The 27,912-nt window shown below is 38.3% G+C and overlaps 1 protein-coding gene across 3 annotated transcripts in view; it reads right to left on the bottom strand.

Moving 5' to 3' along the window:
- The window catches only part of ocrl (OCRL inositol polyphosphate-5-phosphatase), a 33,156-nt gene extending 5,448 nt beyond the window's left edge, over nt 1-27,708 (bottom strand). The window contains exons 1-21 of one of the 3 annotated variants that reach the window (XM_017474476.3): nt 27,157-27,708; nt 26,080-26,159; nt 21,836-21,927; nt 21,498-21,536; nt 21,101-21,214; nt 16,459-16,632; nt 16,108-16,354; nt 15,863-16,024; nt 15,660-15,761; nt 15,312-15,426; nt 15,074-15,190; nt 14,755-14,936; nt 14,422-14,533; nt 14,036-14,145; nt 13,733-13,868; nt 13,472-13,582; nt 8,835-9,000; nt 8,393-8,628; nt 6,918-6,941; nt 4,387-4,503; nt 2,538-2,622 (exon numbers count right to left, since the gene is read on the bottom strand). In XM_017474476.3, the coding sequence (XP_017329965.1) occupies nt 2,538-2,622; nt 4,387-4,503; nt 6,918-6,941; nt 8,393-8,628; nt 8,835-9,000; nt 13,472-13,582; nt 13,733-13,868; nt 14,036-14,145; nt 14,422-14,533; nt 14,755-14,936; nt 15,074-15,190; nt 15,312-15,426; nt 15,660-15,761; nt 15,863-16,024; nt 16,108-16,354; nt 16,459-16,632; nt 21,101-21,214; nt 21,498-21,536; nt 21,836-21,927; nt 26,080-26,159; nt 27,157-27,198 (2,563 nt within the window). In that variant the 5' untranslated portion in view covers nt 27,199-27,708. Of the gene's footprint in view, nt 1-2,537; nt 2,623-4,386; nt 4,504-6,917; nt 6,942-8,392; nt 8,629-8,834; nt 9,001-13,471; nt 13,583-13,732; nt 13,869-14,035; nt 14,146-14,421; nt 14,534-14,754; nt 14,937-15,073; nt 15,191-15,311; nt 15,427-15,659; nt 15,762-15,862; nt 16,025-16,107; nt 16,355-16,458; nt 16,633-21,100; nt 21,215-21,497; nt 21,537-21,835; nt 21,928-26,079; nt 26,180-27,156 lie in introns of all 3 variants that reach the window. The other 2 variants (XM_017474478.3, XM_017474477.3) reach the window with 2 other exon arrangements.
- Nucleotides 27,709-27,912: the final 204 nt, after the last annotated feature.

Genomic DNA, 27,912 nt, shown 5'->3' with positions numbered 1-27,912 from the left:
AGCTGACACGTACAAGAACAACGACGATCTTACCTTCACAATACAATTAGAGATGCACCGATACTAAATTTCTCAGCTGATAGTTCTGCCTTTTATGCTTTCTTTTAAAGTAATAATTATTAATTCCACAATTCTGAAAGAAATGCGAATAAAAACTTTATTCCCTCCATTTCAAAAAGTTGTTTCACAGTAACTGGTCTCATAAACAGAAAACACATTTCTCTAATTAACATTAACTAAATTCTGAAGATTTAATTAAGATTTCTTATTGAATGTTATTATTTCATATTAAGAGAATTAATTGACTGAATTCTAAAAAACCTCCAGTTAGTCTCACATTCAATCACCACAAACAAAAGCATTTCCATCACTGAACACCAAACTGGTAACATAAAATATAAACTTTTATATATATATATATATATATATATATATATATATATATATATATATATATATATATATATATATATATTAGCATTAACTGGATATGATGTATACTACCCTACAAATATATTTTTCTGTACAATATATACTTTTTTGTCAACTCATCCTAATTTAAATCTTTCAGCAGTGTACTGGCCCTTTAATTCAGCTCGAGCAGCTCGGCAAAAAAGAAATTTAGACACGATGCCGAAAATCCAGCTTCACTGCTGTTGTGTCTAGTGTAAAAGCACTGGTTAACATGCACACCAGAAAAAATACGCACTGCTTCTGCTCTGCTGCAGCATGCGGTGTAAAATTTTAGCAGTGTAGAGCTTATAAACTGCAGTTTTGTCGTCATTCCACACAAGAGACAACGTCTTCACACACAGCACAAATTCAGTGTGTTTTCCCAGCCTATTTGGATTGACAGGTTCTATAGGCCCTGATCATCGGATGTTTTTAAAATATCGGCCGATACATCGGTGCACCTCTAATTACAATCACTATTTTTTTCGCAGTACAAGAAATAAAACTGAGATTTATAACAAATAAACCACATGGGGGCATGCTGTTATAAGAAAAGATATCAATAACGGAGTGGATTGTTGCATACCAACACAAAGCAGAGTTACTGTTACCACCCTAAAGTATTTTCCTATAACGGCATGAAGTCTTTTATTCCTCTTCTAACACAGAAATTTGCTAACGATTATAGATTTGTATTCATTAAAGAAAAACATGTTACATGCTTTATCTGAAACACATTCAGAAATATATGAGCAAAGAAGGCTGTGAAAAATTGTCTTTATAGTTTAACCAAAAGATTCACAAAAATACTCTACTCTCATGGATAGCAAACAATTACTAACACAACACAGGTTTATCCAAAAAAAAATATCTTTGTTAAATATAGGTGTGCAACAATTATTGGCACCTCCATGAATTCATATGAGAAGTATATTCCCATTGATATTTAATTTTTTTTTTAGTACACCTGGGTGACTAGGAACAGGAAATTGTTCAACCATGACTTCTTGTTTCACAGGGGTATAAATATGAGGAAACACATACACCAAATTCCCTTAGTCATTCATAACAATGGGTAAAACCAAAGAATATAGTTGTGATGTGCGGCAAAAGGTTGTCGAGCTTCACAAAATTGGAAGTGGCTACAAGAAAATGGCACAATAATTAAGAAGTTCTAGTCAACTGGAAATGTTATGAACCAACCTGGAAGAGGACGTGTGTCTCTATTGTCTCAACGTACTGTGAAGCGGATGGTTCGAGTGGCCAAAAAGTCTCCAAAATTACAATCCGAAGTCACCTACATCACCACAAGTTGTTTGGTGAAAAAAAAGCCTCTACTCTCATTCAAAAACAAACTCAAGCGTCTTAGTTTGCCAGACACTACTGGAACTTCAAATGGGACCAGAGGTGGATTTGGCGCACACAGAGAGAGAGGTAGCCATATGGAAAAGTACCTCATGCCCACGGTTAAATATGGTGGTTAGTCTTTAATGTTTTACAGTGGTTTTTCTGCAAGAGGTCCTGGACATTTTGTTAGGATAAATGGCATCATGGAGTCTATCAAACAACAAAATGAAATGAAAACCTGAGTGCCTCTGCCAGAAAGCTTAAAATAGGCCATGGTTGGATTGTCCAGCAGGACAATGATCCATAACATACATCAAAATCAACACTAAAATGGTTTACTGACCACAAAATCATGGTCCTACCATGGCCATCCCAGTCCCCTGACCTGAAACACATGGAAAACATGTGGGGTGAACTGTAGAGGAGAGTCCATCAGCGTGGACCTCGAAATGTGAAGGATCTGGAGAGATTCTGAATGGAATAATTGTTCCACACCAATATTTAACAAAGATTTTTTCTTGATAAACCTGTGTTTTGTTTTCAATGGTTTGATATCCATGAGACATATATATATATATATATATATATATATATATATATATATATATATATATATATATATATATATATATATATATATATATATATATATACATATATATATATATATACATATACATATATATACACACACACACACACACACACACACACACATATTTTGGGGAAAAGGATACGAATGGAGTCTGGAATACTGGTATCCAAACAGTCGATGATACTCTGCAACTCGTCTTGCAGGCCAGGGGTCTGGAAAAGGTCCTCCTAGAAAAATAATAATAAGTTTACTTAAAACATGACCCAATTAATTAGTATATAAAAAGGCTCTGGGGGAAGATGAAAATGTATTTTTATTTGTGTTGCAGCTGCACTGCTAATTTTCATCTCTTTGATTCCAGTTACAGGCTTCCCACAACTACAATCTATTACTATTCATTTTAATTGGTTCCTTGACATTACCAGTCATAGTATAGATTTCTATACTATAGTATAGAGTAACTAAAACTCCTGTGAGCAATAAAAATGCCTGAATGTGAAGGCAACAAAAGGTCTTGTTTAGCATCCATGAAAGTTGGTGAGAGTGTAATCTGTTCCCCGCTTTTAAAGCTTATAATGTAGAGCAGTGATCATCAGCCCTGTTCTATGTTCCTACAGAAATTGACTGAATGGGCCCCATTGATCAACATTTTAGTCCAGTTGTGTGCAAATGTTTGTGTAAGCCAAACAAAAATAAAAACTTTTGGAAACGCTGATTTTCTTCCTACTCGTCTGTATATGTTGATGAAGGACAATCATCCATAAATGAAAAGGAGCTTGTGAGGCACAGCCGATTTGAATTTGGTCACGCCCACAAAACACATAAAGGGCAAAAAAGGGGGAAAGTGATTTAGACTCAGGTCTGTGCTGATAAAAATATAGACTTTATTTAACAGCATAACAGGAAAACTATTTTTAAGTGAGTCAGCTGACATGTTGGCGTGTTGCACAGCACTAGAAGATGCCGTTACAAACGGAACGATTTATAATCCAACTTTCATCGGGTGAAAATAAATAAATAAATAAATAAATAAATAAATAAATAAACATACAGCTATGCACAGACAGACCGGCCAGTTTATGCAGCAGCATTTCTTTTGTCCGAATTTTATTGAATTTATCTCTGGTAATTTAGGGGTTTGTTTTGGCAGGCTTTCTTCATTTTTCATACTCTTTAATTAAGGTCAATAATATGAAATGATTGGGTTTTACAAAATGTTCTCCATGGTATTTTTAGTCCCTGTTCTAGTGAACAGTTTTTAGAAAAAGAAAAAAAAAAGCAACTCTGCAGCTTTTCAAACTCCTGTTCATACAGCGACAGGGGGTGGTCTAACACACACAGAGGATTGACAGGAGAGAGAGAGAGAGAGAGAGAGAGAGAGAGAGAGAGAGAGAGAGAGAGAGAGAGAGAGGGGGAGGGAGTATAAAATCCCTCCCTCCCTGACAGCATGGCCAATTTTGCCCTCTTGGGCTCCTGGCCACGGATGTCTGCGGCATCATTGGGATTCAATCTCGCGATGATGGAGCAAACACTTTTCTGTTGGGCCACCTTGAAAAATAATCCATGAGCAAGTTGAGCAAGTCGAGGTTTACATTAGTTAGTTTTCTTACCAGTGCATAAATTTCCACACCCTCAGGAGCACAAGTATGATGCAAACGTTTTTTCCTTTTTTTCTTGGGCAACTGCTTGTACAAACGATTAACGAATAAACCCTTTCTATAAGCTTGATAACTGAGGTGCAGCAGGTGTGATGGTGAGAAGCCTAATGGCTTCTCACTATACTCTGTACGAGGGTAAATTCTTAGAAACACTGAGCACAAAGCAATGACTGCAAACACTGAGAAGCTATATTAGCATTAAAATGAAGCATTATGAATGTAATTTTTAAAGCATTAAAAAGTTTTCTAGATGATCTAAATGTAAATCAGTACATTTTGGCACCTTGTAAATAAAAACTAGAGAGTTGATTTAATATACATGCTGTGGTTTACCTGGTGACAGGCCTTGGTGAAAAGATGGTTGACAAGCAGCCAGATCTCCTTGGGGATCTTTAATGGTTTGTCCTCTGTGTTGCTATTGTCCAACAGAAAGTTCATCTTGGATTTCTCCTGAGAAGTAGATAAATGTTAACCTGTTAGAATAAAAATCAGTGTGCTTTTACCTGATTTACTGTGTGCTGCTAATAAATTTCAGAATTTTCTTTAGACAAGATTCACTAATACAAGCGGGGAAGTTTCACACATTAGGAGGTTAGAGTGAGGTTAAGCAGGTCACACATTATTTACAGGGGACTGCAAGACTGAAGGAGGGCTGTTTTAAACTAGAAATATTGTATTTAGACATTGTAAACGAATCACTTAGAATTTAAAAATGGCAGTGTTAAAAAGGCATATCCCTGTCCAGATCCAATCCTAAAAGGAATTTAAAGAGAAAAAGTAGCAAAATATCTGCATCTGCTATCCAGTTATTCTTTTTAGCACACAGAGCAAAACCCCTTTATTCTTCTCTGAAAAATTGTGCAATTATTTTGTCCAACCACAGAAGTCTCAACACCATCACTAAAACTAACAAGGACATCTTTACTCAGAAAGGCAGTTTCTAAAAGTCAGATGGTGTTAATGTGAAGGTAAAAAGGGTTTAGAAAGGAACTTGGTGGTGCAACAGAAAAGAGCCCGATCATCAGGAGATCATGAGTTTGAACCTTTACAATGCCACAGCCATCGGTGGCTGGAAGGTAATCTGGCAGTGCTCTCTGCAAGGAATGAACTCTCCCTCTCTCTCCTTTCCTTTCCCTCCATCTCCCTCTCCCCTGTTGATCACAGCAACACTAGCCAGTCGAGGTGTCTCTGACCTCATGTATATGAAAGAGGGTAGGCGTGAAGAGTGCTGTTTCACATTTATTGGAGGAAGTGCGTGTTCGTCCCAAATCCCCTGGCTGGTAACAATAATATAAGAGTTAGCTAGTGAGTGGGATTTGGTAAGACGGAAATTGTGGGTGGGGGTAACTTGGTGAGCTTACAGTAAAAAACAAAACAAAACAATGGAATACATTCACTCATTTCCCTTTTCTTTGTGCTCCAAGATTCATTTTAAGCACTCCTAAGTAAGACAAGTATAAAGCAGGGTACAATGTTGGGCCACACATTTTTGAGAAAATGTGGAGCATCATGATTGAAGGAGCACTAAGGACAGGAGCACTAGGAATCTCTAAACAGTCCATACAGGATTTCATGGCGTTTTTTGGTGATTGTTACAGCCAAAAATTATTTATTTTGTTGTTTTTTGTGTTTTTTTGCGGAAAACTACCTGAGTTGGCATGAAATTGTTTTGCATGGTCTTGCACAGCGATGTTTGTAGGTAACTAAGACCTTTTACAGTAGTTTTACTCATGTTCGTTGCACGTGAATCAAAGAGGGTTTGGGCTGAAAGCGCATTGTGATACGTTATATGATGTGTCTTGGCCAAAGTCTGCGGATTATCTGCGTAATTTTGAAAAATTGCAAGCTCCTGCGAATATAGTTTTCTTGATTTTGTGATCGCAAAACAGCTAAATCCTGGAGAGACTATCTAAACTGAGCAAAATACAGAATGGTGCAGGCAAAAAACGGTCATACAAATCGCATGTCGACTGAAAAAACATGCAGCCAGGCTTAAATAACATCTTTTATGTGCTGTGCAAGAGCACCACAGCTCGGAACCAAAATGTTAACCAAAGACTTGGTGCAAACACAGCATGCTATATTAAAGACCTCATCAGGACAGTATAAGCACAGTGGCTACACAGAGTCGTTCCACATCCTAGGATTAACTAGCTTGTGATATTTTTTTGGTACAACATTTTAACCTAGTTAATTAATTCCTGGGCAAACCAAACATAAGACTGAGCAAGTACATCGGAGCTGTCACTTGCCTGGTGGGCTTGCAAATTAATTGAAGATTCATCCATCCATGTAAGAGCTTTTTCGTTGTCTGGGCCTGACAGAGAAAACACCAATGGTGCTCCATCCTAACAAAATATTTTCAAAGATAACTCTAACACCTTGGTAACCCCAAAGTAAACACTGTCTCGGAAGAATCTCAAACCCTGCTAATTGCAAAAGCTTAGCAATTTATTAGACCAGTTGCATTATTCCTTTAATCACCACACAAAGTATTGTAATGTCGGTGCCTGGTGAGCTTCTGAGATATAGCAGTAGTGTTGTTTAGAAACTGACATGCAGAGCCTAGTGAAACTCCAAACAGCCTTAGCTGCCTGAACAACACACTGATTCTGCTGTGAAGCAAGAGCTGATCTTAAAGTGGGAGGCCCGCTGATCGTTGAATGTGTTAAAGACGACAGTGCAAAGCAAGCATAAACCATAAAGAACGTTATCCGATGCATACACAGAAATGACTAACTAATATCACACCACATGCATGCACTGTAAACAAACTGTCTCAAATTCTGCAATGAAATGCCATTTAGCAAGACAGACAAAACACTGCAGTAGCCCTTACAGTACAGCAATCTGTAGAGCTTTACCTTCTCCGTGTAGCTATCTTCTCCCTGAGAGTGAAGTGGTCCCAAGAATTATTGTTTTGAAAGGAATGGACAATGCATACAGGAGAGATTGAGAAAAAGGAGGACAGGGAAATTAGATAAGCAGTGAAAAGAAAGCATTGCATAAGAGATGCATTTTCACTCACCAGTCTAGAAAATAGATCAGCAGAAATGAAAGAAACGATAACTCATGATCATTCATATTTGCATGTACGAGAAATGCCAAAAACGCAGATGATAAATGCTGACAAAAAAAAATGCTGTAACATTTTGGAAAAGCTTTATAGTGATCTGTACTGCTTCGCATTCCTCAGGTGACGTATAGGTACACTATCTGGAAACAAGACACAGGAACAATCCTGGGCTTCTGAAGACTAAAGTCTACATTTACATACAGAAGTGACAATGTAACGGCCCTTACAGCTTACAGCTCATGAAAATCAAAAATCCAGTATCTCAAAATATTAGAATAAAAAATTTATAATACAGAAATGTCGACCTGAGAAGAGCTCTAATCAGCGAATTAACTCAAAACACCTGCAAAGTTTTCCTGAGCCTTTAATCTCTCAGTCTGGTTCAGTACAAAACCACAATCATGGGGAAGATGAAAGTAAATCTTGCATTTCATTAGGAATTAGTCTCAGATCTCTCCTTTTCTCTGATCCGCAATGACTCTGTGTGTATGTGTGTGTGTGTGTGTGTGTGTGTGTGCATTCGAGCTGCAAAAGTCTTTATGGGATCTGCAAACATAATTATAGGTTTAAGACTAAGCTCATGTTTCTGTCTCATAAGACTGCTGTCTCAATAAATCCCTCACATGTTCTCTGTAACTTACGTCTAAATAAAAGTGTGAGAAAAATACTCCGGCCCTAACTGCCAACCCTACAAACTGCTCAGTAGCTGAGCATGCACAAGATGATTACTCCTAGACACAACCAGAGCAAACACAAGTTGGAGCACCCTCACTCTGTAAACTTCTGAATCACTGGTATAGTAACAGTTTGGGTCTTGTACACGTGCATATTGTTGACCAAAAAAAAGACGACAGTATGCCATTTGCTCTACATGCGTTTCCCTTTGTACATCTGGCAACACAGCAAAGGTACAACAAAGAACCTGACTTTGGAAAAAGATGCAATTGCAGTCATTATCCCTGATCTCTAACCATTTTAGTTAGGAGAGGACACTAATTAATGTTTTAACTAATCAGTATTCCTGATCAAAAACAGGAGATGCCAAGTAGATCTCATTTCAGTTCAGTAAGATCACAATTCTGCTACTAAATTTTGCTTAGTACATTCAGCATTACAACCCTAATACCTGCACATGGCCCAATGAAAGGATTTCACTTTGCATGTGCTACACTGTTGCATCATTAATTTATAGTACATTTATATGATTTAACCTCTAAATAAACCGCTACTAGTACAAGCTTGTAGCTGCACTTTATCCCTCACCAAGTCGATGAGCTTGGTGATGGGAATTTCACGGATGGGTTTCTTCATACGACACAGCGTCTCCAGAGAGGTTCCAAAACAGCTGGGCAGGTAGTTCCCCGACACAGTGATGAAATAATCTTTCCCTCGGTCCAAGTGCAACACCAAGATGTCATCAATTTGATCCTCTCCTGAGTTGAGCATAGTTACTGAGTCTTTACTGACATACACCTCCAAGGATATCTCCATGGTCTCATCTGCAGAAAAATGTTTTTAAATCAATCAATCAATCAGCAACTTGAGAAACGGTGAGCAGCTAATTATTTATACTTTTAGTACATAATCACATCACAAGCTTATTATGACTGTTTACATTGTATGTGCTCTTTCAGTTTTCCTTTATTTACATTCTGGACAAACTGTTCAATAAATGCAAGAACTGTATAAAATGACTGGCACTCACTAGGGTCAAGAACTCCATCGTTGGGATCTGCTCGTAACCAGGGTTTGCAATACTGAGAGTCTGTGAGTTTGGGGATGAAGGCAAATGTACAGGGCACTTGGCCATCATTGGTAATAAGGAAATTCTGCTTCTGTAGCTGGCGAAACTTCACATTCTCAAAGTGGAACTGCCCGGAATATGGGGGGGGGGGGGGGGGGGGGGGGGACACAATAGAGAGACAATTAAGTCACTCATACAAACACATATGTGGTTCTTATGATAAATTACACTCCAACCAATATGAACATTTAATAGGACAGCAATAAAGATTTTAAGAAGTTAAACAGAATGATTAAAACAGTTGTAAGCACTTTGGTTTATTATCCGTCCTGACAGTGATTGTTTTTTATTTCAAGAATAAATAGGATAAGCAAAAATCACAAACTGTTGCTTTGCATTTATTTTAAATTTATTGTCAGTATTGGGCTCGCAGATCACATTAGTAGGTTACTTTTTATTGTGTGTGTGTGTGTGTGTGTGTGTGTGTGTGTGTGTATGACCATGTCTGTGGGACACCACCGAAGACCATTTTTGACAGGAAAAACCCTGTCATTGATGCAATTTTACAGGCTCAAACATTCGACAGACTACAACAGTGTTAATATATATTTTAAAAAAAATACAACGTGAAATGAAAATAAACAGCAAAAACACTTAAAAACAAAAAGACTATTATAAATGTGCTGGCTATTAAAGGAGAAACTCTGTTCAAATACTGGACGCTAGCCGCCCTCATGTAATCACTGGAAATGATTACATGTGTATTGAGAGATGTATATTGGTCATGGTTTAAAATACTCTACAGACTAAATAAGCTCCTTTTTATTCTCTTGGCAGATTAAAGTGGTTTGACACTCTATAAAGGCCAAGTCTGGTTACGCCCGCTATAAATCCTAATAGGAGAGAAGTCTTCAGCCTGTGTTTTCTCTCATGTCTTTGTTTTAGCTCTGCATGTTTTGAAATGAAAGGCGTTTATGCTCTGCACTTGTGGAATTACAAACTCGGTGTAACCTCATGACCAGAGCATCTTTAATAAACACTCCTTTATTCCCCGATGTGTGGAAAGCTCCAAAAGCCATATTCTCAATCTAATCAACTTTATTTGATCATCTGCAGTGGTAAAGCATGGTTATGGTAATCTAACTGTGAAATACGGACCAATGTGATATATTTAGGTACATAGTGAGAAAACACAGAAACTAGGCTTTGTGTTCCAAAAAAAAAAGGAATAATATAATGGCTGTGTGTAAACTGAATGAGTGATGGGCAATAAACATGTTGCTAAACAAAAGATAAATAAAGACAACGGCTCCATTCCTGTAAAGATCAAGTTTTGTTGTTTGGCACTTGACGCATACTTGTACGTCTAGGCTTTGAGCAACACACCCAGGAAAACAAAAACCTATAGAAAACTATGAAAATAAAACAAAAGTTTACACATCCACACATCAGATGTTTTGCAAGATGACGTGTATTAAGACAAAAATATCAGTTACCTTTTGTAGTTTTCACTATTGCCATAGAAACTGCCATAGAAACAAGAAGCCCTTTCTCATGGGAATAACAAACAAACATCTAACCCCCTAAAGCCCACCTAAATCACCCCAAACCATATGGCAAAATGTGTTACTTGATGAGACCAAGGTAGAACCTTTTGGTGATAATTCTAAAAGTAATGTCATAATTTGGACATAAAACAAGACAGCTTATCACCCAAAGAACACAATATCCACGGTGAAGCATGGGAGTGGCAGCATCATGCTATGGGGCTGTTTATCATCAGCTTCGACTGGGGATCTAATCAAGAAAGAGGGAATCGCATAGCTCCAAATACCAATCTATGTTGCCACAAAACCTGCAGGCCTGGATAGCTGAAGATGAAGAAAAATGTGACCTTCCAGCAGGCTAATGACCCAAAGCACAAACAAGTCAACAAAGGAATGGCTTCAGAAGATGAAGATCAAGGTTTTGGAATGGCCTAGTCAAAGCCTAGTTCTAAATCTGGATGGTAGATCAAAATTCTATGCATATACATCAAGATGTAAGAAAAACAATGGCTCAATCATTTGGCGATGGTTCGGGTTTAAAAGGTCGGCTGACCATCAGAGCAAGGTGATATGTAGACAGTGCAATAAACATGTTGCAACACATGCCGGAAGCACTACAAACCTCTTTCACCATTTACAACTGTATGAAATTTCGTGGAGGTTGTGCTGCAAGCCAGACTGGAAAGCCTTCTGCCCCAAAACCAACCTCTTTACAAGCTTCATTTACTCAGGGCGTGCCCTATGAAAAGAAAACTGCCAAGTGGCGAAACATAACAGACGGTAGCCTACCACGTTGCTAAAGATATGATCCCTGTTGCAACGGTTGAACAAGCTGGCTTTAAAAAAACTGCTGAAAAAAAATGGATCAAAGATACGACTTGCCCAGCTGTCACAACTTTACAAGAGAGGCGCTACCAAAATGTACTGTGATGCCAGACAAAAACTATACGACTCACAAAAATGACACACTATGCAATGACAACAGATGTATGGTCGAGCAGATCATACGAGCCATATATGAGCTTGACCGTACATTTCATTGAAGATTGTTGAAAAGGTGTTGAAAAGTGCGTGTCTCCAAACAAGCTACTTTCACCACTAAGACCACAACGGAGAGCCCGACAGGACGCCCTTACAAGCAGGAAACTTGATGAAAGGGAACTGGTTGCAATAACAACTGTTCTCAAAGCGGTGCAACTGACTAAGTGGCTGAGGATGTAGTGCTTTGGTCACCGGTTTCATCTTGCAATTGGTGAGTATGCTGAAGGAGTTGACCGCGTAGCGGTTTTAAATGAATATATATATAAAATTTTGAAGATAGGGGCTGGTTTAAGTGATGTCAGAACATATTAAAGTTTTTGTTATCTGTTAAATGAATAAATATTAAATAAAAACATATTCAAAAGATTTTTCTAAACTTTGTATCACACGATATGGCATGGATGATGACCGCATCTCTCCGGCTATTTCTCTGTGAGCAGCTTTTCCTATAGCTGAAAGAAAAGGAGAGAATTGGCTGAAGCTCAGATTCAACTGGACGCTCACTCACCAGCTCATCACTGAGTCCGTTACAAGATGGGGAACAAGGAAATGATAGAGGGTTCTGGAGCAGCAGGGCGCCCTTGCCAAAGTTTTGTCCAGGAAATCCAGGAAACTAGCAGGATATAGAGGTCCTAGAACGCAGTTCAGGAGGCTCACAAACCTCTTCAGGACTTCACAGATTCTCTGTCTAGTGAGGACTATGTTACTCTCTCATATGTCAGACTTGTGCTTAATCTTTTCAAAACAATGCGGGAGATAGTAAGCTGACTAAATCCATCAAAAAAACCATTGTGAATTCTCTCAACACAAAGTATGCTGATCCAGCCACTAGTGACCTATTGGACATGGCCTCACTTGTGGATCCAAGGTTCGAAACCAAGTACGTCTCAACTGACAAGATCAACATGTTGAAGCACAAAGCTGTATTGGAGGCGGAGTCTCTGCTAGCTGATGCTTTCAGCCTGTTCCTACTGTGGCCACGCCTGCAAACCAAGAAGGAGCAGCATTTGTGTCACCACCAGTTAAGGAGACAATCGCAAGCTTCTTTAAGAAGAGACAGCCACCACCAACACCAACCTGACACAGAGGTAGGCGATTGAAAATGAACTTTCAAGAGACAGAGTCGGTCAGTGTAGAGAGTGATACCGATAGTCTCGAGTCGTGGAAGGGAATATGATGTTTTCTTTCCAGCCCAGGCAAAGAGGTATCTTTGTGTCCCAGTCACCAGCACACCTTCAGAAAAAGTTTTCAGTGGTAACATTGTAACCTGCAACAAGGCATCTCTCAAGCCCAAGTCTGTTGATAGGCTAGTGTTCCTTGCACAAAAACCTGTGAGAGAACACGAGAGCTACACACAAGGAAAGGTTTTGTTGTTTGTTGAAGTGTTCAGATTAGTAGAAAAATAACTACTTTCTCAGAGCAAGTAAACCAGTTTATATTTTATGTTTACACATTCATTGTTATTTGCACCGAGATATAGTTTGTTAAACAGGAAAGGAAAACCTGGATTCAAGCCACTCTTTTTTTGTTCCGTCTTCTTTTTGTTAAATAACGGAAGAGGTATTCTCAGAGATGTGCATCTTTTCATTTAATATATTTTATAGATTTTTTATTTACATTTGGTATTTGAAAAACTGTGTATCTTGTTCAGCACAAAAGAATAAACTGCATGTTTATTTTTTACCAAATCAGTCTGTTATAGGGTTAACAACTGAAGAGCAACAACTGAGTATTGTCAGAGACGTGACTATTTTTGTTTTATATATTTGTCATTTTTTATTTACATTTTGATATTTACACAGCTGTGTGTATTCTCAAACAGTTAGAGGAACCCTGTATTTGCACTTTATTTTGATTGATGTTTTACAAATAAAGGTGCTTGTGATGCCTCATATGTAGTTGGCTTACATCTGAGCATTAACCCACGTAAACAATATCGAGATATATATTGTATATCGTCATTCAGCCCAAAAATAACTGCGATATGACTTTTGGTCCAGCCCTACTCACCTCTCTTTGAGTCAGTGACAAAGAGGGTAGAAAGTCATTCTCCAACCTATCCATATCACGAACTAGTTCCTCAAATACCTTCTTATAACGCTGCTCATTTATCATCTTCACCTGTTACACAAACAGAAAATAAAGACCCACAGATATGTGAACAATATCGAAATTAGTCAAAAAAATAAATAAATAAATAAATAAAAATAAAAAATAAAAAAAAATTTAAAAAAAAGGGGAAATAAATGTTGGTGGAACTCTGAAGCTCACCCCGATGCTAAAAACAGAGCTGACAGGTTTGTGGTCGCTGGTCTGCAGCTCCATATGGCTGCGGTAGCACAACTGCCTGACATTATTACCTCTCCATAAAATACGGTCGCACCAGGCAGGAACCCGACATTTGCCACTGAATCAAAAAAAGATGAAGCACAACAAACAAACAAAACAAACAAAAAACAACAGACCAGTTTAAAACAGTTCACAACTGTGCTCTCATATGTTTCACAGTTTTGTTTTGTTTTTTTGTTTTTTTAACTGTGATATGCCGTGATGAACCTGGATCTAAAGTAATACCTTGAGTCCCACCGGTCTGATTTTGCATCAAATTTGTAAGTGGGGATAAAATGGATTTCTCCTTCCATAAAGTCAGTGAAGGCACGTTTAGTCTCCCTCTGAATGTTCAGCTGCCAAAAGAGAATAAAGACAGAAAACAAAAAAAACAACTGTATTATAAATGGCAGAGGAACCCTCTCTTCATTTCAGGCATATCTAACAGGACACATAAATATGACAAAAAAAGGAAACAGGAACAACAACAAGGGATTCCAGTGACTGACTGACTTAGTGTTCCCAAAAATGTTTTGAGAACTGAGAAGCCATATTCTTACTATATCTACAATGACTTCCTCTTTTTTTTTGACCTAACTATTTGGCACATGGCACGGTCTCTCTGCACGTACCTGATCGTACTCCTGGAGCTTCTGCAACTCATTATTAGCAATGAGCCTCTTTACATCAGCTGCGTCATTTAAAAACAGTCTGTAGTTCAGATCTCCCAACCAAATTACCACACTAAGACAAACAAATGAACACAATCTTTTAGAAAAATGTAAATTTAGAATAAAGTAATAGAGACATAAATTAACTGTCATATGACTAACATCTTGATACAGTTATTATCTCATGTTTAATTATGCTTAAGAAGGGGTTAACATTAATGGTGTTAACATTATTGATGTTTGATAAGCTCTGTGAGGGCGTGAGACTACTAAAATAAAAAATAAAAAACGTACTCATGTTTGACTATACTGAGAGGTGGATGCTCCATGAGGTGAAAGCTCATGCGGGCACAGATCTCCTTATAGTCCTGGTTTCGTCGCTCAAAGTCTTCGACATGGGCTGCCAGGTGGGAGTTTACAATGCAAAAGCTGGTGTTGTAAAACACAAACCGCACCGCCACACCTCCTTTATTTCCCTGTAGGTGTGCACAAATCAGTCAGCAGTTACTGCAGTAGTTTATTTATAAGGTGCATGAACTGAAACCAGACACTAGCAACCTCATATTCTATATTCTATAATTATATATAACCACTGTACTAACGTTAGACTCACCATTTTGTTCATTAGGCCAGTTCCAACAGTCTCAGCAGCAATTTCACTGATGTGGTTTTTGTGCTCCTTCTTGACAAACACCACCAGCATCATACCAACTAACCGAACAAGGCGTACCTGAGGATTTAAATTTTTTTTAAAAAAAGGTCCGTTAGTCTACAGGCCTAAACATGCTGTCTTTTAGTATAAGCTATACAACCTGCACTCTCTTCTAGATGTAATGTGGTCAGTCACTCACCTGTCTATATTTGGCTTTGGAATGAAGACTCCGCTCCACTGCGTCAACCCACAGATGCTGTCTGGATGAATCCATGTACAATAATGCTTCTGTACTCAAATCCAATTCTTGAAACCTATTAAGTCACAATGGTTTTCTTTTAACACATTTTTAAAAAATAAAAAAGGTCAACCTAACCATACGCTGATCCGAGGGAGCACCTCCGCTGTTATGCTGAAAGTCTGCTAATTAATAATCATGAAAATGAACTGATAAATCAATGGAATGTAGGTCTATAAAACTAATAGAGTTTGTGGAAATATGATCCAGAAATACAGATGTTTAACTCCAAGTATTAGTGACACTGACCCCACTGCATACACATCAGGAGGTTCAGGGTCACAACACAGCCAGGGTTCCAGCCTACTATCAGGAGACTGACCATTCACATTCCACGTGCCTGCAAAAAACCTGAAAAAAAAAGAAAAAAAAAAGAGGGTCATCTGTCAGCCTTATAATAGGTGGTACAAATTAACTAATTTATTTAAAAGACAAAAAAAAATTATATTTACCTAAAGTTCTGGATGTCCACATACTCCTTCTCCTTCTTGCCCAACCGATATTTGAGAAGGCCCTCTCTCTGGCCTGTCTGGCTACTTAACATAGCCTGCCTAATAGTGTGCGTAGTTGGACTGTTAGACCAAGAGTTGGAGCGGTCTGTATAGTGATTAAACCTGTAGGATTAAATAAGACACTATAGCCACTCCATAGGAAGAGAGAAACTTCCTTAAAGCAAAAGAAGCTTGCTCAGACTTACTCTTGCCTGACAGGTGTGGCCATTTGTATTTGAGGAGGTCTATCTTTAGGAGGTAGGCCTGCAGCAGGGGCAACAGAGGAGGTGTAACTGCCTTTCCGAGGAGGAAGGGGAGGTGTAGGAGGTGGAGGAGCTTCTCTTGGGGCAACTATCCGATTTTGTCTATTCTTCTTTTCCTCTACTTTTAATCCATGGTTGAAATGATCCTCAAAACCCAAGTCTGTCACCAGGTATGGAGGGTCTACAGAATCTGGTAAAAATACAAAAAAAAAAATAGATAACAGCTTTAAATATGCAATAGGTAGCATGTATAAACATAGCATGTATTCAATTAATGCAAGGCAATGTATGTACCAGAGGTTAAAGGCTTTCCTGGAGTGCTACTGTTGGTATTGCTTTGTAGCATGGGCCTGGAGGAACTGCTTGATGCTTTGGAGGTGCTTCTTTGAGGGGGGATTGGGACAGAGCCTTTAGGTGGGGCAGGAACAACAGGCTCCATCTTCTTCAGCGGTGAACTTTTTCCTTCAACTGGAAGAAGAAAAAACGAGCAGCACCACAGTCAGGACAATGTACCAGTCTTAAATGGCCTAGGCAAAAATATCAGCCTGATTATTAACAGAATTTCAAAGACAAACAGGTATGGAGTAATCACAATGTATGCATGTAAATATGTTGGAGAGTCTATAAACTTAAAATTCCCTTAAATAGCTTTTTTCTCCTCCACTTAATATCTTACAAAATTCACTATCATGATTACAGCTAGTATAAAAACAACCTACTAAAAGGGCTGTAGCACATTAGTCTGGGATGGCTCTTAATGATGAAGTCCTGCTATGTTGTTCCTAGTGACCTCATTAGTATTCTGCTACTAACAGATCATAACCATCACATGCTGACCAAAAGCTAACAGGATATTGAAAACTGGTTGGGCAAGTTCTGCGTACAGATAAAATGATGTGAATGACAAGCAGCAGTAACCAGATGATATTTTCTTCTCTTACTATTACCAAATGCAAATATGAAAACTCTTTATGTTTATTTAGACATTTTCTACTGTATGTAATCCTGAAATCTACATGTTTTCCTGAAGTGAAATCTGTCTCATATTTGCTCATTTCTCAATAAAAAATAAAGTCTTGCTACCTCCAGGAGTAAAAAGAGAAAAGTTCAATATTCCATTCCAGCTCCACTGAGTGGCCCCAAAGCACTGATTTTCTAAAACCAACTGATATTTTTTTACATTTAATTTGCATTTATTTAAACATAATAAATAATGCATATATATGAGAAATGGGACCATGAAAAAAAATTACAACCTTTAGAGCAAATTTTATTTATGAACACTGACTGAAGGCTCTCTCACCCCTCCAGGCATTTTTTGTTTAACAATAATATTGATTATTTTAAATATAATTTTAGCAAACATTTATAGATTATTAGACATGACTTTTTTCCTCTGTTTTTGTGTACATCTCATACTGAATAGTTTTAGATCTTCAAACCTTACATACAACATAAAACAAACCTGTGTAAACACACAATTCAGTTTTTAGTTTTTATTGAAGCAAAAAGTTATCCAACAGCTATTACCCATGTGAAAAACTAATTGCCCTCTTAAATTGAAATGTGGTTGTGCCACCTTTAGCAGCAATAACTGCAACCAAATGCTTCCGATAACTGGAGATCAGTCTTTTACGTAGTTCTAGGACTAGGACTTACTTCTATGCTTTGGATTATTGTCTTGCTGCATAGTTCAGCTAGGTTTGAATTTCAAATTACAGATGGAAGACCAGATATTCCCCTTTAGGATTTTCTGGTAGAGAACAGAATTCAAGTTTCCCTCAATTATTACAAGTTGCCCAGGTCCTGAAGCAGCAAAGCATCCCTACACCATCACACCGCCACCACCATGCTTGACGATAGGTATGATTTTTTTTTGTGGAATTCTGATTTATACCAGATGTAACGGGACCCCTGTCTTCCAAACAGTTCTACTTCCGACTCATCAGTCCACAGAACATCCTCCCAAACGTCTGAGGATCATCAAGGAGTGTTTTGCAAAATTCAGACAAGCCCTAACATTCTTCTGGGTTAGCAGTGGTTTTAACCTCGCCAGTCTTCCATTGATGCCATTTTGAACAGTGACCTTTATTGATGCGAGATATCTGTTGGTCCTTTGATGTTGTCCTTGGCTCTTTTGTAACTTCCTGAATGAGTAGCTGCTGTGCCCTTGGAGGAATTTTGGAAGGTCAGTCACTTCCAGGAAGGTTCACTACTGTGCCGAGTTTTTCCATTTGGATATAATGGCTCTCACTGTGGTGCTTTGGAGTCCCAGAGCCTTTGAAATAGATATGTAACCCTTCCCAGACTGATGCAATTCAATCACCTTCTTCCTCATCATTTCTGGAATTTCTTTCAGTTTTAGCATAGTGTGTTACTGGCTAAGACCTTTTAACCAACTTCATGCTGTTGAAAAAGTTCTATTTAAATGTAGATTTGATTGAACATGGTTTGCAGTAAACAGGCCTGGTTGCGTCTAGTCCAGCTGAATCCCATTATGAAATCAGTTTCATAGATTTGGAGAATTAGTAAGTACAGGGTCAAACACATTTTCACACAGGCCCAGTTGGTATTGGATAACTGTTTTGCTTTAATAAATAACATCATTTAAATATTGTATTTTTTTTTACTCAGGTTGCCTTTGTTTTATCTTAGATTTTGTTTTAATTGCTGAAACAATTTAGTATGAGAGATACACAAAAGCAGAAAAAATATTTTTTCCACAGCATTGTATTTTAAGAGTCCTTAATCTGTTGGCATCTTCATATTGTCTCAGTTATATTATCTTAACCTTTTATAACCTGCCAGACTATAGAATGCAAACACCCTGCCCAGCTTGACATTTCAATCTACTTGTGATTATTTGCATTGATACCTGCTGCGACTGTAGCATTACAGGCTATCTATGGACCCTGACTACAGAATATAGCAGAAACACTATATTTTGCAGCTTTCAGCTAAGTTTGGAAACTAATCTTACATGTATAGTATATGGCTCATAGCAGTTGATAAGCAGATGGAAGCTTACCTACTACATAACTAACACTCAAACTCTGCTTGATACCATAGATTCTGGGAGCTTCACCAACATGGGTATGAATGGGAGTTGGTGTCAATGAGTAAACAAACAGTTCTGATGGTTTTGTATGTGTAACTGCTAGAGCTCCAGATTTACCAGTGTTATAGTTAGTGATTTTGGTAAAAGTTAGCAGAAGCTGGCTGTTCTGAAACACATACAAAAACAGCCCCTCCCTTTACTTTTCCCTCCAAATCCACACCCAAAACAGATGCCTAGACTAAATGCATAGTCTAAACTAAAGGCCGGTATGCTAGTGTAAAAGAAGCATTCTGAATTAACAAGCAAAATGATGAACAGATATACTGAAACAACTGCTTTTCCTGACTGGTTAGATGTTGGTAATCCTCAGATTTTCTCTGTAACTGTTTACAGACACTTTTACTGACAGTGCAACAATGAAAGCCAAAGATTACAAAAAGTGTCCTCTTTGCAATAGAGCTGAGTGCACCTTTAAGAAACTAGCAACATGCAGATGAATTTTCTGATGATGACCATATGAACTGCCTTATGTAAGAAGGAAACTTCAAGCACTTACAAAGTAATGCTTATACATAACATGTTTCAGGGCTCTACAGTGCGACCATTTCACTCACATTTGCGACTGAAAAGTTCTTTCTGCAACTGTGAAAAAAATATTTAGGAGCACCAGTGCAGGTGACCTGTTCGGAGTTGTATAATACAATCGGAATAAAAACTAAAACTCCAAAATACATCTACACTGCGCAACAGTTACTTTCACACTGCTTTTCATCTCCTCAGTCAACCGAACAAGTGTGGAAATACTGCAAAGAAGCCATGATGATGAGATAACTCTGTACATCATCTGCTTCTCTCAACTTCCCGATCTCACAACCGCCATCTTTTATTGATCCCACAAAATGTCCTGACCCTGCTACTGTGACCTGCTCGTGAAGGCACAGCGGTAAATTAATAATAATATTAACGCTACAAGGTGGGTTTTAATTGAAACTTCTTTATCAAATAATTCCTCACCAATCATAATAATCCTGATCGGTGCATCCCTAATGAACACCATTAAACTAAAGTTCTTTGCATCTGACGGGTAAATGAACTCACCCAATCACATCCTATATGAGATTATTCAGATATATACACAATATACCCAGAGTGGTTTGAGAACTGACTCCAGCCCAGAACCATGAAAGTGGAAAATGTCTAATAGTGCAGCTTTAAACATATTTAAGAGGAACAGACTTCAAAGACTGAACATTGAGGTTTTTTGTATTTGTTTACAACGTGGAACAGGTTAACGGTTGCTGTTGTTTTTTACATACAGTCTGTAAAATGAACTGAAAATATTAAATTGAGTTTATCAGAAGGTAAATTAATTTGTCATGGCTCACACAATGTTCCTAAATTCTGTCATAATTGACAAGCTCACGTTTTCTCATGCCTACTTGTGTGTTTTATTGTGGCACATTAACGTTACCATCTCTAAAAAAAAAAAAAAAAACATACTAAACTTCAATGGTGCTCGTAAATTTTTCCAATAAAATGATAATGTTCTTACATGTCTTTTGATTTCTCTACAGTACTACATTTTTCAGGACAAGTCTGAAACAGTCATTAAACCTATATAACCAGCAAGAGTGTTGCGTAACAACAGTCCAGGTCTGCAAACTTGTAGCCCCTGGTCTAGCAAAGCAATTTGTTCAGAAGAAAACCAACTCAGAACGAAAAGTCATATTAATCAAGCCTTGCATCCCTACAACTTGAAATTGGGGCATTATAAACTATTACTGCATTTGTTCAGGTTAATAAGCAACCATGGTAAATAAAATAAAAAAAGAATTCAAGAGTTAATAAATAATCAAATGCGCAGAAGCATATCCTCACCTTGGTGCTTAGCCTTCATCACTTGCTGGAAAAAAGTCTGACTGCGCTCATCGTCCTGTAACTCCAGCAGGAGCTCAGGAGCTTGCTCCCCTCGAATACGGATCCTGAACGTCGCTGCCGACAGAAAGGGAAAAGTGCTGTTAGACTATGCATAACAAAGATGGGGTGAAAACAGTACATCTAAAAACCTTTTAGAGGACATACAATGTATAAGCTGTAATCCCATATTGCCAGTAAACAGTAAAGTGACAGAGCATGCAAAAAATAACTCATTAAATACTAAAAATAGGATCTTCCCTAGTCTCTTACTTTCTCTTATGAAAGTAATAACTTATCTGCCAATAATTTAATATACATAGAAACTATATTATAAACCAAAAAAACCTGTTGTTCTTACTGCGTATTGAGAAGTCAATGAGAAGAGCCTCCTCTGCTTCTGGAGGGAAAAAAAAGGCAGTTGCAGGAAGTTATGACTCGTATGTACAAAGGTTGCTAGGGGCTGTATTACTGAAAGGAAACAATTCCTATAGGCTCTCGGCAAACATTTGCTTGATTTACAAGGAAGCTTGAACACTTTGAGGATTAAAACAGGATGATCTAATGCCTGAGTCATCAACATTTTATCTTTATTTTATTTTTACTCACCACAGACTAAAAATATGATAATGCTACAAGAGACGTAGGACTGGTGCGACAACGCTCTGGAAAATAAAGCATAATATAAACGCCACTTACCACGTACTATGTGAAAATGCCTATTGATCGGAATGGACAGCTGAGGCACGGGACTGGAAATGACCGCTTCAGGATTCGCCAAAACACTCAACCTTAGAGAAAGCAAAATATTTCTAATGAAACTTTGTGTACTACCGCAATGATGACTGTTTAATAATGTCCGCACCACAAGTGAGAAGAATTACAATCTATAATTGTAGCGCTTTTCTATCGCACAGTATGGTACGACCTGGCAAATTACCCATGATCCTCCAAATGTTGCATCAGGTACAGTCACGTACTGTACACATCTTGATTCAAGTCTCTGGCTGAAATTGCTTCTGTACTGACACAAAGTAGTAGCAGGTGAGTGTAGCGTCTGCCAAAAGTGATAATTTGTTTCACTTTAATTTCACTGAGCATTAAAATATTATCATGCTTATGTTTGTTTGTGCATGCTGCTTTTAACAAACATGCTATCTTGTGCCTGTTCCCTTCATATTCAGAGGAGAAGCGGTAATAATTTCAATCTGAACCATACTGTATGGCTTTTGTTTATTACATGTATCATCTAATACAAAAAATAAACGTTACATTAAACATGGTAGTAAGAAATATCTAGTTACGCAATTATCATATACTTTCATTTTATGCAGCACTAAACCAAAACAGTAAATACAGGCTGTTATCAACTGCACCACGTTTCCACCCTGTACAGTGCAACTGAGGGCTGAGAGAGAGAGAGAGAGAGAGAGAGAGAGAGAGAGGAGGAAGAGACAGAAAAAAAATGTTGTGAGCGTTGTGGCTTTCGTTTTTCTACCACAGACATGTTTCTATAACTCCTCAACTATAAAACTAATGTGAAGGTCATTACTTCAATACACACTAATAAGTCGTCAAAATTTTTCCACTTCCAACATGCTCCAACTTCCTCTTAACTCAGCACAAAATTTAAACAACATGAAAAATTCACCCACTGCCTGAAGGCAAAAAAAAAACTAAACAAAAAACCCTGACAAGCTCCACTGACCACCATTTCTACTAGTCTGTGTGAAAAAAATTGTCACAACCCAGAAGCTCTCTACTACAACAAATTCAACCAAAGTAACTGACAGCCATTACTGTCAGAGTCTTAACATAATATTATTGGCAGCTGTGAAATAAAATGTATTTCACCGAAGATGACGATAACATTATTATTTACTCTCAGTGTTATTACAGTATGCATTCAATAGCCCACGAGTCCTATAGTTTATTCACTACCCTGCAAAATTGACACTTTTGGGAGTAAGCTGTGACACATTTAACATTCACATTTTATATGTCGTTTTTGATTGTAATAAACAATTATTTCAATTTTGAGCAAAATAAATGTGATAATTGTGCAGCTCTGCAATCACCGATCTAATCTTATCTGATTAGAAAAAGTGTGAGTTGTCTGGAAAGTAGGTCACTTAAAAGCACTTTCACACCTATCAGTCCAGTTGCTGAATCTGAACAGAGTGAACGATTACTTTTTTGTTTCGTGTACTATTTGGTTTACTTTGTTTTCACAGACCGCACATAATTAAATGAAGCAAAAAATTAAGTCGGCTGAGTGGCATGTAGGGATGAGAATACACAAGTAAAACTTGAATAGTGAAAATGGTGAATAAACCTTTACCAAGTTGGTATAGAAAATCACAACAATAAAAAAATATTCACCCAAGTATGGAGAACACAGGGCTGGCGACAGTGTGTCTCAATAAATTACTAGATCATTATTTCAATAACTAGCTTAAATATTTTGTGTCACATCCACTGTTTATTTTCTCTTTTTGTTTGCTGGTCCAAATGTCCAGAGCACAATGGCATTTCTGTAGCACTTTGCTCTGTGCTTTGGCTCAGTTGGAGCCTTACAGCTCAATTTAGCATCTCAGCCCAAAGCACATATGTTACTAATATTTTTAAAACAAAAATATTTGACAAGAAGTGTCTTTCAAAGAGCTTTCATTCACTAGGCAGAAATAAAGCAACAGAAAATATCCTCACTCGTGTGCGGCTGTCGTATTCGCTTGACAGGCGATTGCTCCGAGACGACACAAGAAGCCAAGCGTCCACTAAAATTTCATTAAAATGCGGCCAAAGTGTCTGTATTATTCATGGTTCTTGGTGAAATTTGATATTTCAGCAAATCAAATTAATTATTAATATCTCAGTGCAATATTCTGCTGTTTGTGCATTTAAGGCAAATTATTTTCAGTCAAACAGCTCCTTTGAATCCCCCGACACAGCTCTGATTCAAGTACACTTGCAATCACTTACAAGTGTATACAACAGGTTTCAATATAACAGTCCTGCCTGGAAGCCTCTCCATATGATGACTCTCAATTGATCTCTCAAAAGGGGCAAAACCTCATCAGCAACCACCAAACACTGAATTTAAACAAACCAGTGCCAGTCTGAGTCACTTGGAGCTGCAGTAGTGGTAAGATGAGAACATATAGAGCGGTCACTTCCTTCTTCTGCTAGAAGCTTGGCTACTTTCTGGCATGAAATGCCAGACACTGCTAAGGTTGACCTGAATTTAGAAAAGTCTTTTGATGCTCATATCTATAAGGAGACACTGAAAATTAAAGAGGGCAGACCAACGCAAAGATTTTAATTCAAAAATCAGAGAGCAGAAACAGATCCTTTCAGCACTCTTGGTATACACACACACCTACAAAAGTGAAAGCTCCCATAAAGAATCTGTATTACATAAGACTTGGTTCCCCATGCTCACTCCTCCCGGACCACATGCACTATCAAAACATTGTGAGTGTGACACACAGTGTTGGTAAACGCCTATAACACCTCAGACTCACAGCAGTGTTTCCTGTCTAGTGCTTGGAGCTCTTCACAGGCTTTAATTAGCAGAAGTAGTATACCAGATATCAGTCAGTACATTTACATGGACAACAACATTCCGATATTAACCCGATTAAGACGATACTCTAATTAAGAAACTACCATGTAAACAGTGATTTCTGATGACCATAATCCAGCTAAAGTCATACTCGGTCTAAACACAAATTAAGACATGTGGAGTATTCCTGTTTTAGTCGCATTATGGAAGTGCATTATAGACATGTAAACACTTTAATCACACTATTAACGTCTTGTGGGAGTTTTCACAGCAATTTGCGACAGGACACGATCACAGTGCACAACCGTTTGACAGCAAACAAGAGAGCACGGCTGCGTCCCAAACCGCATACTTACCTACTATATAGTAGGTGAAATACATGTTTTTCGGCTACTATATAGTAGGTAAGTACGCGATTTGGGACAAAGCCTATGGCTTCAAGCAGTCGTCTATTTGCACATACAGCATGACAAATAATTAACTGCACTTGAAGTTTTCGTAAAATTAAAAATAAAAACACCCAAAACTGTATACGGTACCATAACGAAGACCAACTGTATGTTGATACGTGAAATTCTGGAGGGAAATCAGACGGCGTGGCGACGTAATGATGTGTGCCGTTAATCGATCTATGCCCTATAACATGTAAAACAGGTATATGAAAGGAATATTCTAAAAGCAACTCGTGTAAACACCTTAATCACATTATTGTCTTATTCAGAATAAGGTCAATAATTAGATTACTGCTGTCCATGTAAATGTAGTCAGTGTTCTATCTTGCTCACGTCACGTTGTGGAGTAAGAAACACTGCAGTGCATAGAAGTATAGATGATTAGACTGCTTCACAGTAATGACTCCTTAATCCAGCATGAGGTTCAGTGTGGTGAAATTTTAACGCAGTTTAGACGACTGTGTGCTCATGTGAGGCTCGTTTAGGCTTTGGGACTACACAGAGGTATGCAGGCTAATGGGCAGCACACTGCCTAACAGCGCCACTACTCACTTTCTCTCAGTCATAAACAAACACACACACACACACACACACACACACACACACACACAATCTCTGCAACCTGGAAAACATGACTGCTAAATCACCCTCCGCGTAACAATACCACCTATATAGACATACATACCACACATCTGGAGATACAAGGGCATCTGGATAACACATGCTTATTAGACTGTTTAATAATTTGAGAGAAAGTGTACAGAATCCTTACAAAGCACAAGATACAATAAAAGCATTTATATATTCTGCTAACAGCTCCTTTCTCTCACATACACACACACCATGGAGCAGGACGGCAGTTTTGCATTTGAACACAATAAACAGAACTAAATGTAAACATGATCACGTCAGAAGCAGATACTCACATGAACTGTCCTGAACTCTCCAGCAGAGACAGGAGTCGAGGTTCTCGTTGACCCGCCTTCAGCTCATGCCCCTTTACCGTCTGAACATTACTATTAAGGACTTAATAGTGTGTTATAGAGGATGAATGGGGGGAAACAAAGAGGGAGTGGAGTTATATAACACCTGCATACGAAATACAGTGTAAATACTAAAAGAAACGCCAGGATTGTGTGATCCCCAACACCCAAAGGAGTATAGAATGACAACCAATTCACTGGACAACAAAACAAGCAGAGAGAACCTTGACGTAACAGGTAATATAAACGAAGCAGCATTCGTCCGAATCGTATCAGTGTCCTAAGACTAATGTCGCCTTTGCAGCCGTTATCTGCCAGTCTGATATCACAGACATCATCGGTTCATCAATTAGCATGTACTGTGTTGTATAGTGCAATCACACTGTGTAGCAATATTATCTATATCATCCAGCCATAATCCAGTCATGGAACAGGACATGGAATCTGAACGGGTACTGGGGTAGATGACACCTCACATCCGTGGGTTCCTGGTCCGACCCTGAGCTGACTGTCTGTATGCTCTACCCGTGTCTGTGCGGGTTTCCCCACACCTCCCGAAAGCATGCTGATTAAACTGCTTATGTGATTGTGTGTGTACAGTACGATGCACTGCGATGTACTGGAATCCCCATCCCCTTATAGGAGCTTTTGGTGTTTAAATCTCAGAATGATCAGGGATCAGTACTCAACACTTTTCCATCTAAACAGACAATACTAAAAAGTTCTTAGGATCAAGTCCATCCAAAAGTTACACACACAAACAATGTAATATATGTATACAATATATACATACAAAGATGCAGTCAGACAGTTTGGGTAACTCACTGATATATTACAGCTGTCTAAGAGAGTTCAAGTTGTTCAGTTAGTCTCCCTGCTCAAGCTGTCTCGCTTAACTAAGCTGTCTGTAGCGAGTTTAGCCTCTAGTTCACAACACTGTTATGGCTATCTAGCTAAACGCCTCGCTCTCTTGGATTATTATAATCATCTAACTACATTCACACAACTTCCAAAGGATACTGCCAGGCAGTTCTGCTCACAGATTCCCAAAGAGGACAGCATCGTTCAGGTCTCCAGTTAGCTTCTCGCCAGATATTTAGCTAGCCACTGGCTAGCTGGCTAGTTAACTGCTTAAATATTTGTATCATACCAGTCCACACCCCTGCGGTCCACTTCTATAATCCTTTCCTCGGAGACAGACTTAATAATAGCTTTACTCTGTAGTTATCCAGCTGATAATTTACCGAAGTTAACAATATTCGTTTGTTATTGTTATTGCTGCAGAATGTCACTGAAATAAATACACTATTTTTTTAAAGCTAACTCTAGTTTAATCGGTGACTGGCTGAGATGGGGCTAGCGGATAGCTAAGCTAGTTCTACCCCGAGAGGTGAAGCTTGCGGTCTCCGACAAGAAAGAAAAAAAAAACCCCCCGCCATTACCTCGTAATAGTAGAAATCATTCATTAACTGTATTCTCTAAGACTTTACTATGGGAAAGCTCGCCACATCCAGTTAAGACACGTTTGAAATACTATCAACACAACCAGCGCTAGCTTCGGCTCCCACATCTGTGTAAAACAGCACAGACTGGGAAGCTTCGTGAACATAGACACTGCGCAGAGTTTGCGCAGAGTTTGCGCAGATTCTGCGCATATTCATTAAATGCGTACTTGGGTGCAGTCTAATACAATATCCACGTGAGACTGCACGTACCTCACGCTTATATAGCAGTCCTAATGGCGCTTTTCCACTGCACGGTACGGATCGGCTCTTT

The sequence above is a fragment of the Ictalurus punctatus genome, chromosome 8, assembly GCF_001660625.3.
Source record: "Ictalurus punctatus breed USDA103 chromosome 8, Coco_2.0, whole genome shotgun sequence".
In the NCBI taxonomy this organism is placed as follows: domain Eukaryota; kingdom Metazoa; phylum Chordata; class Actinopteri; order Siluriformes; family Ictaluridae; genus Ictalurus; species Ictalurus punctatus.
This window is presented reverse-complemented; position numbering and strand designations above follow the sequence as displayed.